Consider the following 12,999-nt stretch of genomic DNA (forward strand, 5'->3'; position numbering starts at 1 on the left):
TCGTGAATCATAGATAATAGAATATGAGAATAATCATTTTCGTATGAGAATCATTCATAAACTCATGAATTGATTCTTATAAAATAATGAGTCACACATATTATAGTATTGTATGTTTGTAAACACATGAACATGGTGTCACTCTCGTTATCTCACGTCTATATTTAATATTTATATCAATCGAATATGGTTAACGTGTTTTGACGTATTGACACATTAATGTACCATAGAGTCATAGACGACCCTTTAGTGATCACAAAAACCCAACTATCTGCATCGCTCGTCTAAACTACTACGCTTTAAAGGATTCGATAGAACATCACTACATCTTAATGATAATCTTATATAATATTGAACAATGCATCAATAGTCGATTAATCGTTAACAATCATATGATCTAAAATTTTGTTTCAATAACTACGTCACCAATTATAAAGCATAGACTTCAACGTGTTAAAGAATCACCTCCGACTGCCGCTACTGGAGGAAATGACCATCAAACATGACGTGATCGTGAATTCGACTGCCCACACTAAAGACCACAACTCGACCGGCACCCTACGGCTGTCCGTTCAAATTTCAAAAACTTCGAGTACGTCTTTCAGTGACCGCGCGTTTCAGAAAAAAGAAAACCCAACGACCCGCGCCGCTTGCCTAAAACAACTAACCGCTTTTTATTTCGAGGTGGGCCCCGCATCCTCCTCGTTTGCGCGCCTTCCGCTGTTTGAAATGACCAAACCAACCCCCAATCAACGCGGTAGTTGAACCAAAACGGCATCGCCTAGCCCACGAACCGATGTCGTTTCATAACCATCCTTGGTTTCCTTACTCGTCCTTATCCCCCGGAAATGCCCCCCAACGAACTGGCTAGGCGACGCGGTGAGGGAATCGTAATTCAAAGCCAAGTCTAGGGGCAGTAGAGTAAAATCATGACCGAGAAAGCAAAACAGACTTTCAGTTTCTTCTTAACAGAAACAAGCACACGCCAATCTCACTCTCTCACACACACAGAGTCCGGTGGAGGTCCGAAGACGAAGAAGAATGGAACCCGAGGTGAATTTCCGGAAATGCCCCTATACCTAACCACACCACCGCCACAGCAACCGCCGTCGCTGGCGGTTACTGAATCTTCGTTTTTGTATTTTTTTTTTTTTTAGTAATCGGAGATTCTGATTCTGATTTCGAATGTTTGTTTTGGTTTTCTAGAATCAGAGATTCTGACTGTGATTTGTTTTCTTGGAAGCAGAAGACGGTGGCGGTGAAGAAGGCGTACGCGGAGATAATACTGAACACGGCGAAGGAAGCGGCGGCGAGAGTAATGGCGGCGGAGAGGAGAGCTCTTCGGTTCGAGCACGATCTGCGTAGTACTAAAGATGAGGCGGTTCAGATGCTGCTTCGATTGAAACAGATGATTGATTCTCAGGTTCGGTTTTGTTTGATGGATCCAATTATAGGTTTTGTGAATGATGCTAGCTCAGTTTTGCATTTGAGGACTTGAATCTTGGTTTAGTTTCGATTATTAGTTTCTGAATCAAGTAGAACTTTGAAGATGCTTGAGTTTTGTAAATTGGTGCTTAATTTTGTTGTTGTTGATATATTGGTATCACACACTTTCTGATATTTCTTACATTCTAGAATTCGTAGTTTCTGATTTGTGATAGGGTTTAAGGCTATAAGCATCTTCCCTGGTACTGTTTGTTAGTTCTTTTGACTCTGTGCTGTGGCGTGATACTACGATATGATGATATTTTTGTAAGAACATGCTCATTGTTATCGTTTGGTTTCAAAACCTGTTGAAAATTTAATAAAAGAAATATGTTGACATTCCCTTTTGCTTCTCTGTATCTCTACATGGAATGTTTGTTTTGCAGTTGTTTGCTTTGAATGATGAATCTTAGTTTTTGAAAAACTCATACGGGAGATCTTGACGCTGGTTTACTTGCACTTGTGCTATATTTTTAGTCATTTGTTTCTTTACTATGAGTGCCTGCTTTCATTAGTTTTTGCATTTAGATGTATTGATCTACATTTTCATTGATACAGACAAGTGAAGCAGAGATGACATCTTTGAAAAAAGAAAGAAAAATTGAAGAGCTTGAAGCACAGCTTTATGAGGCGGAGGATATCATAACTGACCTTAGATCAGAGTTGAAACAAGCATGGGGTGAATTGGAGAGGGTGGATCCAAGCGAAGTTGAGCCTTTGAATGGAGAAACCACAAGGGAAGATGCCTCATTTTCCGGGAATGTGACACCTGAGCCCACAACACTCTCTCCAGGTTTACGGCCTGAAGATGCTCCAACTTCTGGCCTGAAGAACATCCCAGTGACTAGAGATCTGGACCATAAGGTCAGTAATGGACTAGAACAAACTGAACAGTTGACTGTTTCTGATTTGGACAAATTGTGTGCCCCTGTCTACGACTTTGACTCAATAATCATGAGAAGTAAGGAGTCCGAGCTCCTCAGAAATGGATGTACACAGAGAGTACGTGCTTTTGAAAGAAACTCATTTGATGGTAAATTGTCGCTTTTTGGATATGAGGACAATCACAAGTTTCAGAAGAAGAACGAGTTGAATGAGTTGATAGTCAAGGCAAGTGACAATGGCATAGAAGTAGTTAAGAAACTATCTTTAGGAGAAACCAAAAGCCCTGTTAAAGTCCGCACAATGCAAAGAAAGAAGACTCAGTTTGGGAAAGCCAAAACCTCACACCTATTTTGTCCTACTCAGCTCATGAGTTCATGTCAACCTTCTTCAGTCGATGGGAATGATGGATCCCATAAGGATGCATGTATTCCACCCTCAATTGATGCATGCATTCCGGCTTCAGTCAAGGACATCACAAGAATTTCCAGTGGGTTGCATAGTAGCTGCTCTCCTATAGACAGTAAGATCATTCATATGGGGAAAAGGAAAAGGAATGTAAATAGTGAGGACGGCAGCAGTACCTCATTCAGGAGTACTGGTCAGCCATCTCATGTCCTTTCCCGCTGCAGGACCGTTGCATACTTAATTAATGGTGATGTTAAATCTTGTGAAGATCGACCAAACACAGCTGAAAAGAATGAAGCTAAGATGAAGCCATTGCTCCGTCTGGATCCGGGAAGGACATTAATTAGAAGAGATGTTGATCCTATGTCAGGTTCAGCTAGTGTTAAAGTCAGCATTAAATCTGGACCTGGCCAGAATGATGCAGACAAAGGTAGTGAGTTGATTGATGTGTCCGTTTCCGTAAAGCCGGGAAAGGTTGTTGTGGAGAATTCAGAGGCTCCAAGTTCTGAATTTAGCCTTGGTACTGGTGTTGTATCAGGGATGAATTCTGATATAGCGGATATTAAAGTATTGGAACAATCAAATGAATCTCCTAGTCACGTGGGCGACAGTGGACATCTCAAGAACACTTTCCAGAGGAAGCGCATGAATTCCTCAAGCAACCCTGATGAAACCGCATTGCTTGAGGAGAACACGACTAAGAGGAGGGCTGACAAGAGAGAATCTATTTCACCACAGCCACAAAATGATTCGTCTAGGGACAGTCGGCGGCTGGCCCAGGTTGCTCGACAGGTTCGTTATAACTGCTCTTAATATATCCCTTTCTTCCAGTACTTAATCTGCCTAAGAGACTTTAATTCAAAATTACTTTGAAGTTTATTATATGCCATGGCTACAGAGAACCATAAAAAGATTGGAGGGTGGGGATTTTGCTACTTATCACGTAGGAATTTCTCATATCTATTATGTGCTTTGATTTGGTGGTGACTGGTTTTCTAAATTTCCATTACATGCTTGTTGAAATTACTGCTTTGGAATGAGATTGACATCTCTTCATTTTTCATTCATTTGCAGCTCATATCTTTGTCTGGGAAGAGATGGTACAAATAGTGGTGCTTCCAAAATCCAACAAGCGTAATTGAAGTGAAGTTTGGGTTGAAATATTAAGGGCTTTGGGGTTTTAAGAAGATTTAGGGTTGGGGGGTTTGGTACTCCTTTTGGATTTGGGAATTCAACATTTTTGGGAGCAGAGGAATAATGCTATAAGTTATCATGTCATATTAATATTATTATTCTTTAGCAAGTTCAAATAATTTCAGATCAAAATGTTGGGTTAGGCCTAGAAAGGGTGGTTCCCTTGGATTAGCATGGTATCAAATCAACCCCAGTGAACATAACTAGCAGAATCAGTGCTTCTTGTAAAACCAATCCTTGTGGCTTCATCAGTTGAATGCCAGTGTAGTACTGAATGCCTTTTTGTAAGAACACTCTTCCATTTCAGTCTTGATTTTGCTAATTCTAACCCTAGGCTTAGGCTACAGAATGCCTCTTATGTATTAGTATTACACAAAGCATTCAAACTCATCTAGGAACTCTGATGGTAATAACAATTGTAGCTTTCTTGTCCCAATTCCTCCTTTGCGGAGTCCTGGGTTTCTAACACACGCAGGTCCATGATGATCTCCATGAGGAATTGTTGAATTGATCGAAAAAGTGGTAGTGGATCCGTAGCTTCAGGTAATTTTGTATCAACTTTATTCATTGATAAAAATCTCAATGTATAGAAATGCGAATAGTACATAACTCCTAATACAAGTCTAATATGATAATACAGTCGAGTTTCTTGGGCTTATTGTATTTTCTAGTGTGACTTAATTAGGCACACTAGTAAGAAAGTTTTACACAACTATCTTATTTCTCTGGTTGTTAAGTAGCAATATGATTAGCAACACCGCCATTAGTTGATGCAATTAGATGGCTTGAAGGAGACAACATTTTTATCCAAGTCATATCCAACCAAAAGATTTTCCATAAGAGTGCTTCCATATATACCAAAAACATCCTGATTGATCATGGGGTCACTGGTGTTCAACATCTTCAAGCAGACTCGATCATCATTAACCACATCTCGCATAAACATTTGTTGCACTGTATACTGTAGTTTGCGGTCACCCTCGAAATGAACACTCATATTTAGTTCTGGAATTGTACCCTTGATGCAGAAGAAGCTACAAGGATGACCACCCGGGATAGTGACAATCGACGTCTCCGATTTTGGATCAAGTAACTCCTTCAGATGAGTTATTATCCTGTCAAAAAAATCTTGAGGAATAGTTGTGATAGTTGTGCCGGAGTCGATTATCATCGTGCTATTCTGAAGCGATGAACCTATCGGAGCAAACTGAATGAATTTATCTCCGATAGTAATTCCTTTTACTATTACACCATATGCACGGTCGAGGTTTTCTGTTTCGACCAATGGTACTGACACCACATTTTCACCTGAAACTTCACTATGATTCCCGAAATAGATCTTGCTTTCGATTTTAGGATCAGTCTGAGGAGGCAACAAGCAATGAGAAAATTTATTGCCTCCAACATATGGAGCAATCTGGGAAACAAATGACAAGGGTCCTCGTCCAACTCCAATTATTCCCATTATATTCTCAGTAAACGTACCAGCGTTCGACATATGGCTACAACCAAAAACAATATCTTTTAGGGTTACAACACTACCTGATGTGGTTGCCAATGTCATTGTTTCTTTAGCCATCTGACCTATTGTGTTTGATCCATCTTCGTACTTGATATTGTAAAGGCAAACTTCAGGAGATACTCTGCAACCTGCTTGTGGTGACATTTCGTCGACCAGTCTGCATTCTCTTGCTGAACAAGAAAAGTTCTTATAAGTTGATGATTTTTTAGGGTCGAACATGTCGTATTTCATCTTGAAGCAATTTTGACATGGCTGACATTGTGTCCATAGTAGAGTGCTGCCTGAATCAATAATCGCATGGATATCGACGGGCGGAGTTCCTATGGAAAACTTCATGATATGTGAGTGAGTGCGCGGATCCTCTTGTAGTGATAATTGTGGCGCGTTTGGATCCATCAAACGTCGAACGATATTGTTGTCTCTGTGTTTATACAATGGTGATTTTGAAGATTTTGTTCGAATAAGATGTGTGCTGAAGCCACCATCAACATTGTTGATATTGGTTCCCGTTGCCACAAAATAGCTAACATGTAACAAAAGAATAGAAAGGGCTGCTCTAGTATAGCAACACTTGTTGAAATCGCAAAACACAGCCATCAAGTCAAATTTGTTGTAGATGCTAATAAGTGCACTTTGAGGCAAGATCACGATGGATATAGGAAGCTTGTTTATATTCAGATATCACAGATTTCCGAACATCAGAAAGTTACTTTAGGCGAACGATATGCACCAGAGTATGCCTTACCCACCTTCTCTTCAAACATCCAAAATTTTTAAATAAAGTCAATGAGTTGAGACGTGGAGATATGACCTTAAAATGTGTCTGAAATGTAGTTTTCTTAAAAAGAAAAGATTTCTATACCATTTGTTTTACTAGGTTTTTTTTTTTTTGGCTGAGATATGTTTTGAAAAAGAAGAAATGAATATTAATAATCGAGAATTGAGGATTCCACACAAATGATTTTGTGGACGAAACTAATGTGTTCAATTAGAAATCTACAATCTCAACACGGTCTTGTTTTTTTTATATACGTCAATGTCAATAACAGTAATCATATCATTTTAATAGATAGAAATCTTAATAAAGAATTTTATGTTTTGATATATATGATGCGTCTCAGTAAACTATATATGTTTTGGTGGCTCCATATTTTGATCGAACTTTGTCTTTTGTTTTGTTTTTTTTTTTAGTTTTTAAAAAAAAAAAAAAAAAAAGTAAAAACCTAAGCAAATCTCAAAGACAATTTAGAAAGACCAACTCGAACTTTGTTGTTACAGAGGTAACCAAGTAACCATACACCCAAGTCCAATGGTCTCTTCCTAATTGATCCTTAAGAATGTCGTTGTTTCTTAAAGCACATCCAGATTGAAATTGCGAAATCCCAAAGCAACCAAGAGAATGAACATGATTCACTGCTGCGCCTGATCCGTCTGCTGGTGATGTAGGGTCATTTTCTGATGATGATACATGAATAGGGAAGAGGGTGTTCATATCAAACAATGAGCACCACCACATCCAACAGCAACAGCACAAGGCGTGCTTTTCGACCTTCACGTCTGACTTCATTGCTCTCTTTTTATGAGGCACATCTGCCAAAACCTCCCCTCTTTTCGACTGTTCTCTTTCACTTCTTTCTGTTCGAGAAAGGCAGCCATCCTTTGGTACGAGATTCCTACTTTGAGGATTGCAACTATTCTATTGGTGAGAAAGAAAATTAGGAACCTCAATTTTAAATTAGAGTTTGATTTGCCGCTTATCTCACTACTTAAACACTAATGTGACATGAAGAAGAGAAAAGAAACCTCATCTGGTAATAGAATGACATGAATCATATGATATGTTATTATATGCACAAGGGATTTCAATCTGATAGTGATGAGCCCTAGTTAGAGACTTTAGTTTGGCGCCCCAAGTGTTCAAGCTACACACCCAAATGCCAAAAACATGAGCAAACTTCCATGACTAAATCCAAAGTTGGAGAAATGATATGTTGCTGGGTGATGTAGTGATGCAGAGCTAGCAGGCTTTCAGGATTTATGTCTGCTTGTCTCCCCTAGCAACTTCAACCCTACCCGTCACGTCGCTCTTCTCATCACAGCTGGCTCCTCAAAAGCAGTGCGCACTAGAAAATCCACTCGAAACCATACCTTTTTAGCAAACCAAAACCAAGCATGCACAGGATAAGAGCTCTTTCCCTTTTTAATATAAAAACCCAGCACAAGGATCACAGTCTCAGTTTTCTCAAGCACACAAGAATGGACAAGAGAAGAGAGTTGAGTGGGAGAGTAACGAAGCAAAGAGAGGTTCTTCGAGTGCAAGAGTATGTCATGCACATGGTTTTGCTCACCGCCGGAGCATCTGCGTCGGTTTTGATGGTGTTTCTCATGGAGCAGTGGCGGGCGTGGGTGTTCATCGTTCTCAACCTCGTCCTCTTGGCCATTCTTTTCACTTCAGTCTCTTCCACCTCAGACGATCATCAGGAATGCAAAAACAACGATGACGAAGCAGATCGAGTTCCGGTCAAGGTTGAAATGAAGAAGGAGACGAGGCAATGTAGGTGGCCACCGGCGCAAGTTGATCAAGAAGTGGTTAAAGAATGGGAAGAGGAAGAGTGGTTCGAAATTGAAGACAAGCCGGAGGAGGAGGAGGTTCCGAAGCTGTCCAAGGAGGCTCTGAATGAGAGAGTGGAAGCCTTCATTGTTATGTTTCGGCAGCACTTGGTTTCAGATGCAAGAAATTGAGCGTAAAATTAGGGTCAGTTGTTTCATCTATGTATTCAAAATCGGCGTTCAAGTACATTTTGATGCCCAAATATTCAAATTCTTAATGTGTCTGGACAGACAGACTTGGTGTTTCCATGGTCTCTTGGTCTTGTTTACTACATTCCAAAATTTAACATATATGATTTGGATAAGATAAACAAATAAGAGATGGTGGCATATAACACAAGTTTTTTTTTTCGACAAGATAAAAGAGATGGTAGCATATAATACAAGTCGGGGAATATCTCTATCATATGAGAAGGCGAGAAGGATATTAACAGTAAACTCCTAGTTAGTTAATTCGCAAATAAAAACACTAAAAAGGGCAAAATCTTATCTTTGTTACACATACGTTAAGAGATTATAGCAATGATCGTCCCAATAAGACAAACAAGGAAGGTCGAGGAGTATACATCTCATTATTGTTGAAATGGAAACGTATCTGCAAAGGCTCAAATCGCATCTAATACACTTGGTAAGAATGTCTCTACGCATGAAAGCAACCAAATTTAATCATGTATATGTCACTAATACTAGTCACATCGTTACTTTCTAATTTTTAGGCAGGGGTGGGGGTCACGATTTGCATAGTCCATCTACAACTTGGCTGGTGCCATTACTGCTATAATAGGCCACATTATCCATGGTGACACTTAGGACTGACAGTAAGATGATCTCATTAGAAATTTAGAACTGCTTAAGACGGCGGCTTATCACTTACTAACAAGCAGAAGTTGAATATATAAACTCCAACATACTATGAATTAGACAATTAGTTGCTCCAGGAGTTGAGATTAGTCAGATTACTCTACAGTATAGGAGACCTATTCGATGCAAGCCAAGTATGGGAATTTTCATATTCGAATTCGATCCTTTGTTGCAGCACAACCAATCGATCTTGCTATGGGCATACATCTCTAGTTTTGGATTCTGGATAATTTTCGATGCGTATATACTAAAAAATTGGAGGTTTGTGTTGCTCTATTCTTAGGTGTCCCCTAACCTGGATTTAAGTTGTTGACATGGACAGGTAATAGAAATGTCAAGTAGATATCAAAAAGACGAACGTGACAAGCACCAACCTAACGACCCTAATAATTAAGCAAATGATAGAGCCTTCTACATGTGAGGCTAATATCCTCCTTCTGATTCCCACTTAAACCTGCATATGAATTATGAATCTCTCCAACCATTTTTTGACTTGCACATAAGGTATGTTAGAGGCATATGTTTTTTCTCTCTTGGGTTTGTCGATAAGAGCTATGTTTTCTATGAGCTTCATGTGTTTGTCTCCTTCTGGGTTTCATTTTCTTCGGTACAGGGCGGTTTATACTATGATCTTACAGCTAAATCTACACTTTCTTTGTCTACAGAAAATAGAAGCCATGCCAGGAAGTAACAGCTCTCATCTAAGCAATGCAAAGGAAGTTGCACGAAGCTCATCCATTAGCAATACTCCATCTTTGATGTAGTAATTGTTTCATCAACGACATAGGAGACGCTGGCTTGTTAGCCATGGACATTGAGAATCATAAATACAGAAAAAGGTTTAGAAAGTGGTTCAAAAGAAACCACAAGAAATATGACCCGTATCAACTCAGCCAAGTTTCAGGTTCTTCTATCCGTTCTTCTCATATTTCCCCACTTCGGAACTATTCTCTCCTCACAACTCTCACAACTTTAAACTAAACTGAGTTATGCCAAATTGTTCTACAGATGGGGGTGAAGATGAAAGTGGTGATTACTTGGATGAGATTGTCACGCAGTCCGTGGAGATGGATCCATGTACTTCCACTAATGCGTTGAGGTAAGTTGCTAACATTTCACCCAAGGAAATAGTTAAACAAAAAAGTAGACATCGATTTCATATTCACCTAATAAACATATTCCTGTATTTAGAATTTTTGTGGGAACTTGGAATGTGGCTGGAAGGTCTCCCATAGGGAGCTTAGCAGAAGATTTGGAAGAGTGGCTGAATCTTAAGGATGCAGCAGACTTGTATGTTCTTGGGTATGTCATTAATCAGAATTAGCACTAAAATGTTCATAACTCTGAGCTTTTGCATCTAATCAATCTAATCAAGATTTATGCACAAAATGCTTACAATTTGCTCACAGGTTTCAAGAGATTGTACCTTTGAAGACACGCACTGTGATTGGAACAGAAGACCCAACTGAAGCAAGAAATTGGAACCTGTTGATAGGGAAAACTCTCAACAACAAACATGGCAGCCCTTGGTTCACATCCATATCGAACCCTACTTCAAGTGAAAACTACCAGTACGTGGACATGCCTGACCCTGAAAGCAGAAGAAGCGTTAGTAACCACACTGGGAGCCCCATTGTTGAGCAATATGAAATGCCAGAGGGTGGCAGTACGTACAAGCAAATGGCAAGCAAGAAGATGGTGGGAGTGTTCATTAGTGTATGGATAAAAAGTGAATTTCTCAGAAAGTATAGCATTTCAAATGTTAAAGTTTGTTCAGTGGCTTGTGGCATCATGGGTTATTTGGGAAATAAAGGCTCAGTTTCAGTCAGCATGACAATTGAAGGAACTAGTTTTTGCTTTGTTGTTGCCCATTTGGCTTCTGGCGAGAAGAAAGGAGATGAAGGCAGAAGGAATCACCAAGTCTCAGAGATTTTTAGGCGAACCACTTTCCCTCGATCTCCCAGCATCCCTACAGACAATCATACCTCCCACCCTCTCACCATCTTAGGACACGAGTATGTGTTCCTCCCGCTAGAATGTAGAAGCAAAAGTTTTCACTCATTTAGCTGTAGTTTTCAGCATTCATTTTACCATTATCAGGAAACAGGTTTAAAATTTTATCATGCATAGACATACATCTATATACTTCTTCTAATTTAAGTATGAAGATAATCTATCAAGTATCAACTGTCAAACATGTTAGGACCTAAAAGTTATCAAACAGACCTAAGTGACCAAGACAAGTAAACTATCAACGATTGGAAAGAAACAATTTAAGACAGAGCTAACTTTATTATGTTGCTTTATGGTACAGTCGGATATTCTGGTTTGGGGATCTCAACTATAGGCTATACTTGGAGGACAATTCAGCCAGGCAGCTGATAAACAAACTAGACTGGAGAGCATTACAAGAGTTCGATCAGCTTCGTAGGGAACGAGAATATGGTGGGGTATTTCAGGGATGGGAAGAGGGAGCTATAGAATTTGCACCTACCTACAAGTATTCTTCATCAAATTGCAACAGATACTCAGGTGGGATTCCAAGCAAATCAGGAGAGAAGCAAAGAACTCCAGCATGGTATGGGCTTTCCCTATTGTCGTATGATATTATTTCTAACAAAGAGCCACTATGTGACCTTAAAATCAATTCCTGTTTTTGCTTTTGTATCAACAGATTCATAGAATTCTACCCTAGTTCTAAGCTGATCTATCTTCCCCACGACCCCAGTAGATATATGTCCTGTTCTACAACTTTCTTGGAAGAAAAACATAAGGATGAAAATACATCTTTCTTTCTGTCTATACATAAATTAGATACTTTGATTAATTGCAGGTGCGACAGAATTCTATGGTATGGAAAAGGGGTGACTCAGCTCTCCTATTTCCGTAGCGAGAGTAAGTTCTCAGACCACAGGCCAGTCTCTGCCCTATTCTCAACACAGGTAGAAGTAGAGAAGTCAATTAATCCAAGAATGGTTTCACCGCGAACGATTCTTCCCAACATAACACTTCCTAAAGCAACTGTGAGTTGTTTCTAACAGTTCAAGAATATCAGTGAAACATATACCTACATTCAGTTTGAGACTATTAAAAAGATGCAAATCTGGTTGGGGATACTAAGAAAAAAAATATTGTTAATGCAGGAGCAGAGAAAACATGCTGAAAAGACCCAATCTACGTTGAAATCGTTCCTGGAAAAGGATATAGATGCATCACCACCACATAGAGCAAAAGGGTAGAACAAACCGGTGACAGAAAGTTCAGCTAGCCTTTGGCATGCTGGATTGTTTCAGGCAGGCTTCATGAGTGTCCATAATTTTTTCATTCTTCTTTCACAGAACCCATATTCTCCTTCTTCATTTGTTTTAATTTTTTTTTGGTGTTCTATGATTGGGCAACTTGAGTTAGATCTATAACTCCAAGAAGGTAATAGCTTCTAATGTAATTACAGGCATAAAACCTTCGATTTAGTGCAGCAAGTAACTTATTTTGAAATGTTTATGGAAGTAAGCTGAAATACTCTGTAAAAAGTTTTGAAAATGCACAGAAATTAATATATTCATCCTCACAGGGTCCAGCATACTCCTATAAATGTTCTTTCACTTTCAAAGGCCAGCTGATGTCATTGATATCGAATAAAAGTGCATTGCAGACATGATACATCATACACAAAATAAACACATAAAATGAAGTGATATCAAGTAGAATACCTACCAATTGTTTAATATGCTTCGTTTGATCGAGTAAGTCCTCCCAGGGCCTCCACATTGTCTAGATGACAACTTGGACATGCACATCTCATCTGCAAGTTCTCACCAAGGGTAGCATAAGTCTGTTCCAATTCAGAAGTCTGCTTGTTTCCGGTCAAAGACACAACAAAGTGGAAGACTGCAAGTCATAGTCATAAAGTATGGTACTTCAAGAACGGAAAACACTTGACCAAGAAAAGAAGAACGGAAAACACATCAAATGAAGCAATTGGTTTTCTCTTTCTTTTCTCCTTCCATCAAAACAAAAAATAAATTAAAAATTTGTTC

The 12,999-nt window shown here is 39.3% G+C and overlaps 3 protein-coding genes across 3 annotated transcripts; 2 read left to right on the plus strand and 1 right to left on the minus strand.

Annotated features, from left to right (window-relative positions):
* Positions 1–993: 993 nt before the first annotated feature.
* LOC101304885 lies at positions 994–4,258 on the plus strand. Its single transcript, XM_004302328.1, has 3 exons — positions 994–1,423; positions 2,044–3,567; positions 3,850–4,258. Exons 1-3 carry the CDS (start codon positions 1,319–1,321, stop codon positions 3,883–3,885), a joined length of 1,665 nt encoding a protein of 554 aa, XP_004302376.1. The 5' UTR covers positions 994–1,318; the 3' UTR covers positions 3,886–4,258.
* A 474-nt stretch (positions 4,259–4,732) lies between these two features.
* LOC101309755 (aspartic proteinase CDR1-like) lies at positions 4,733–5,635 on the minus strand. Its single transcript, XM_004304914.1, has one exon. It carries the CDS (start codon positions 5,633–5,635, stop codon positions 4,733–4,735), a length of 903 nt encoding a protein of 300 aa, XP_004304962.1.
* A 4,023-nt stretch (positions 5,636–9,658) lies between these two features.
* Positions 9,659–12,327, plus strand: LOC101305187 (type I inositol 1,4,5-trisphosphate 5-phosphatase CVP2-like). Its single transcript, XM_004302329.1, has 7 exons — positions 9,659–9,866; positions 9,971–10,061; positions 10,154–10,264; positions 10,372–10,977; positions 11,277–11,540; positions 11,796–11,985; positions 12,106–12,327. The coding sequence occupies exons 1-7, from the start codon at positions 9,770–9,772 to the stop codon at positions 12,199–12,201; spliced, it is 1,455 nt and encodes a 484-aa protein (XP_004302377.1). The 5' UTR covers positions 9,659–9,769; the 3' UTR covers positions 12,202–12,327.
* Positions 12,328–12,999: the final 672 nt, after the last annotated feature.

Source organism: Fragaria vesca, linkage group LG6 (genome assembly GCF_000184155.1).
Source record: "Fragaria vesca subsp. vesca linkage group LG6, FraVesHawaii_1.0, whole genome shotgun sequence".
NCBI classification, from domain to species: Eukaryota; Viridiplantae; Streptophyta; class Magnoliopsida; order Rosales; family Rosaceae; genus Fragaria; species Fragaria vesca.

Excerpts from the sequence above, each read along its gene's own strand:
- LOC101304885 (XM_004302328.1), top strand. The coding sequence starts at position 1,319 with ATGGCGGCGGAGAGGAGAGCTCTTCGGTTCGAGCACGATCTGCGTAGT. Across the intron at positions 1,424-2,043 it reads AACAGATGATTGATTCTCAG|ACAAGTGAAGCAGAGATGAC; the intron begins GTTCGGTTTTGT and ends TCATTGATACAG. Across the intron at positions 3,568-3,849 it reads TGGCCCAGGTTGCTCGACAG|CTCATATCTTTGTCTGGGAA; the intron begins GTTCGTTATAAC and ends ATTCATTTGCAG.
- LOC101309755 (XM_004304914.1), bottom strand. The coding sequence starts at position 5,635 with ATGTCACCACAAGCAGGTTGCAGAGTATCTCCTGAAGTTTGCCTTTAC.
- LOC101305187 (XM_004302329.1), top strand. The coding sequence starts at position 9,770 with ATGGACATTGAGAATCATAAATACAGAAAAAGGTTTAGAAAGTGGTTC. Across the intron at positions 10,062-10,153 it reads ACTTCCACTAATGCGTTGAG|AATTTTTGTGGGAACTTGGA; the intron begins GTAAGTTGCTAA and ends TCCTGTATTTAG. Across the intron at positions 10,265-10,371 it reads GCAGACTTGTATGTTCTTGG|GTTTCAAGAGATTGTACCTT; the intron begins GTATGTCATTAA and ends ATTTGCTCACAG.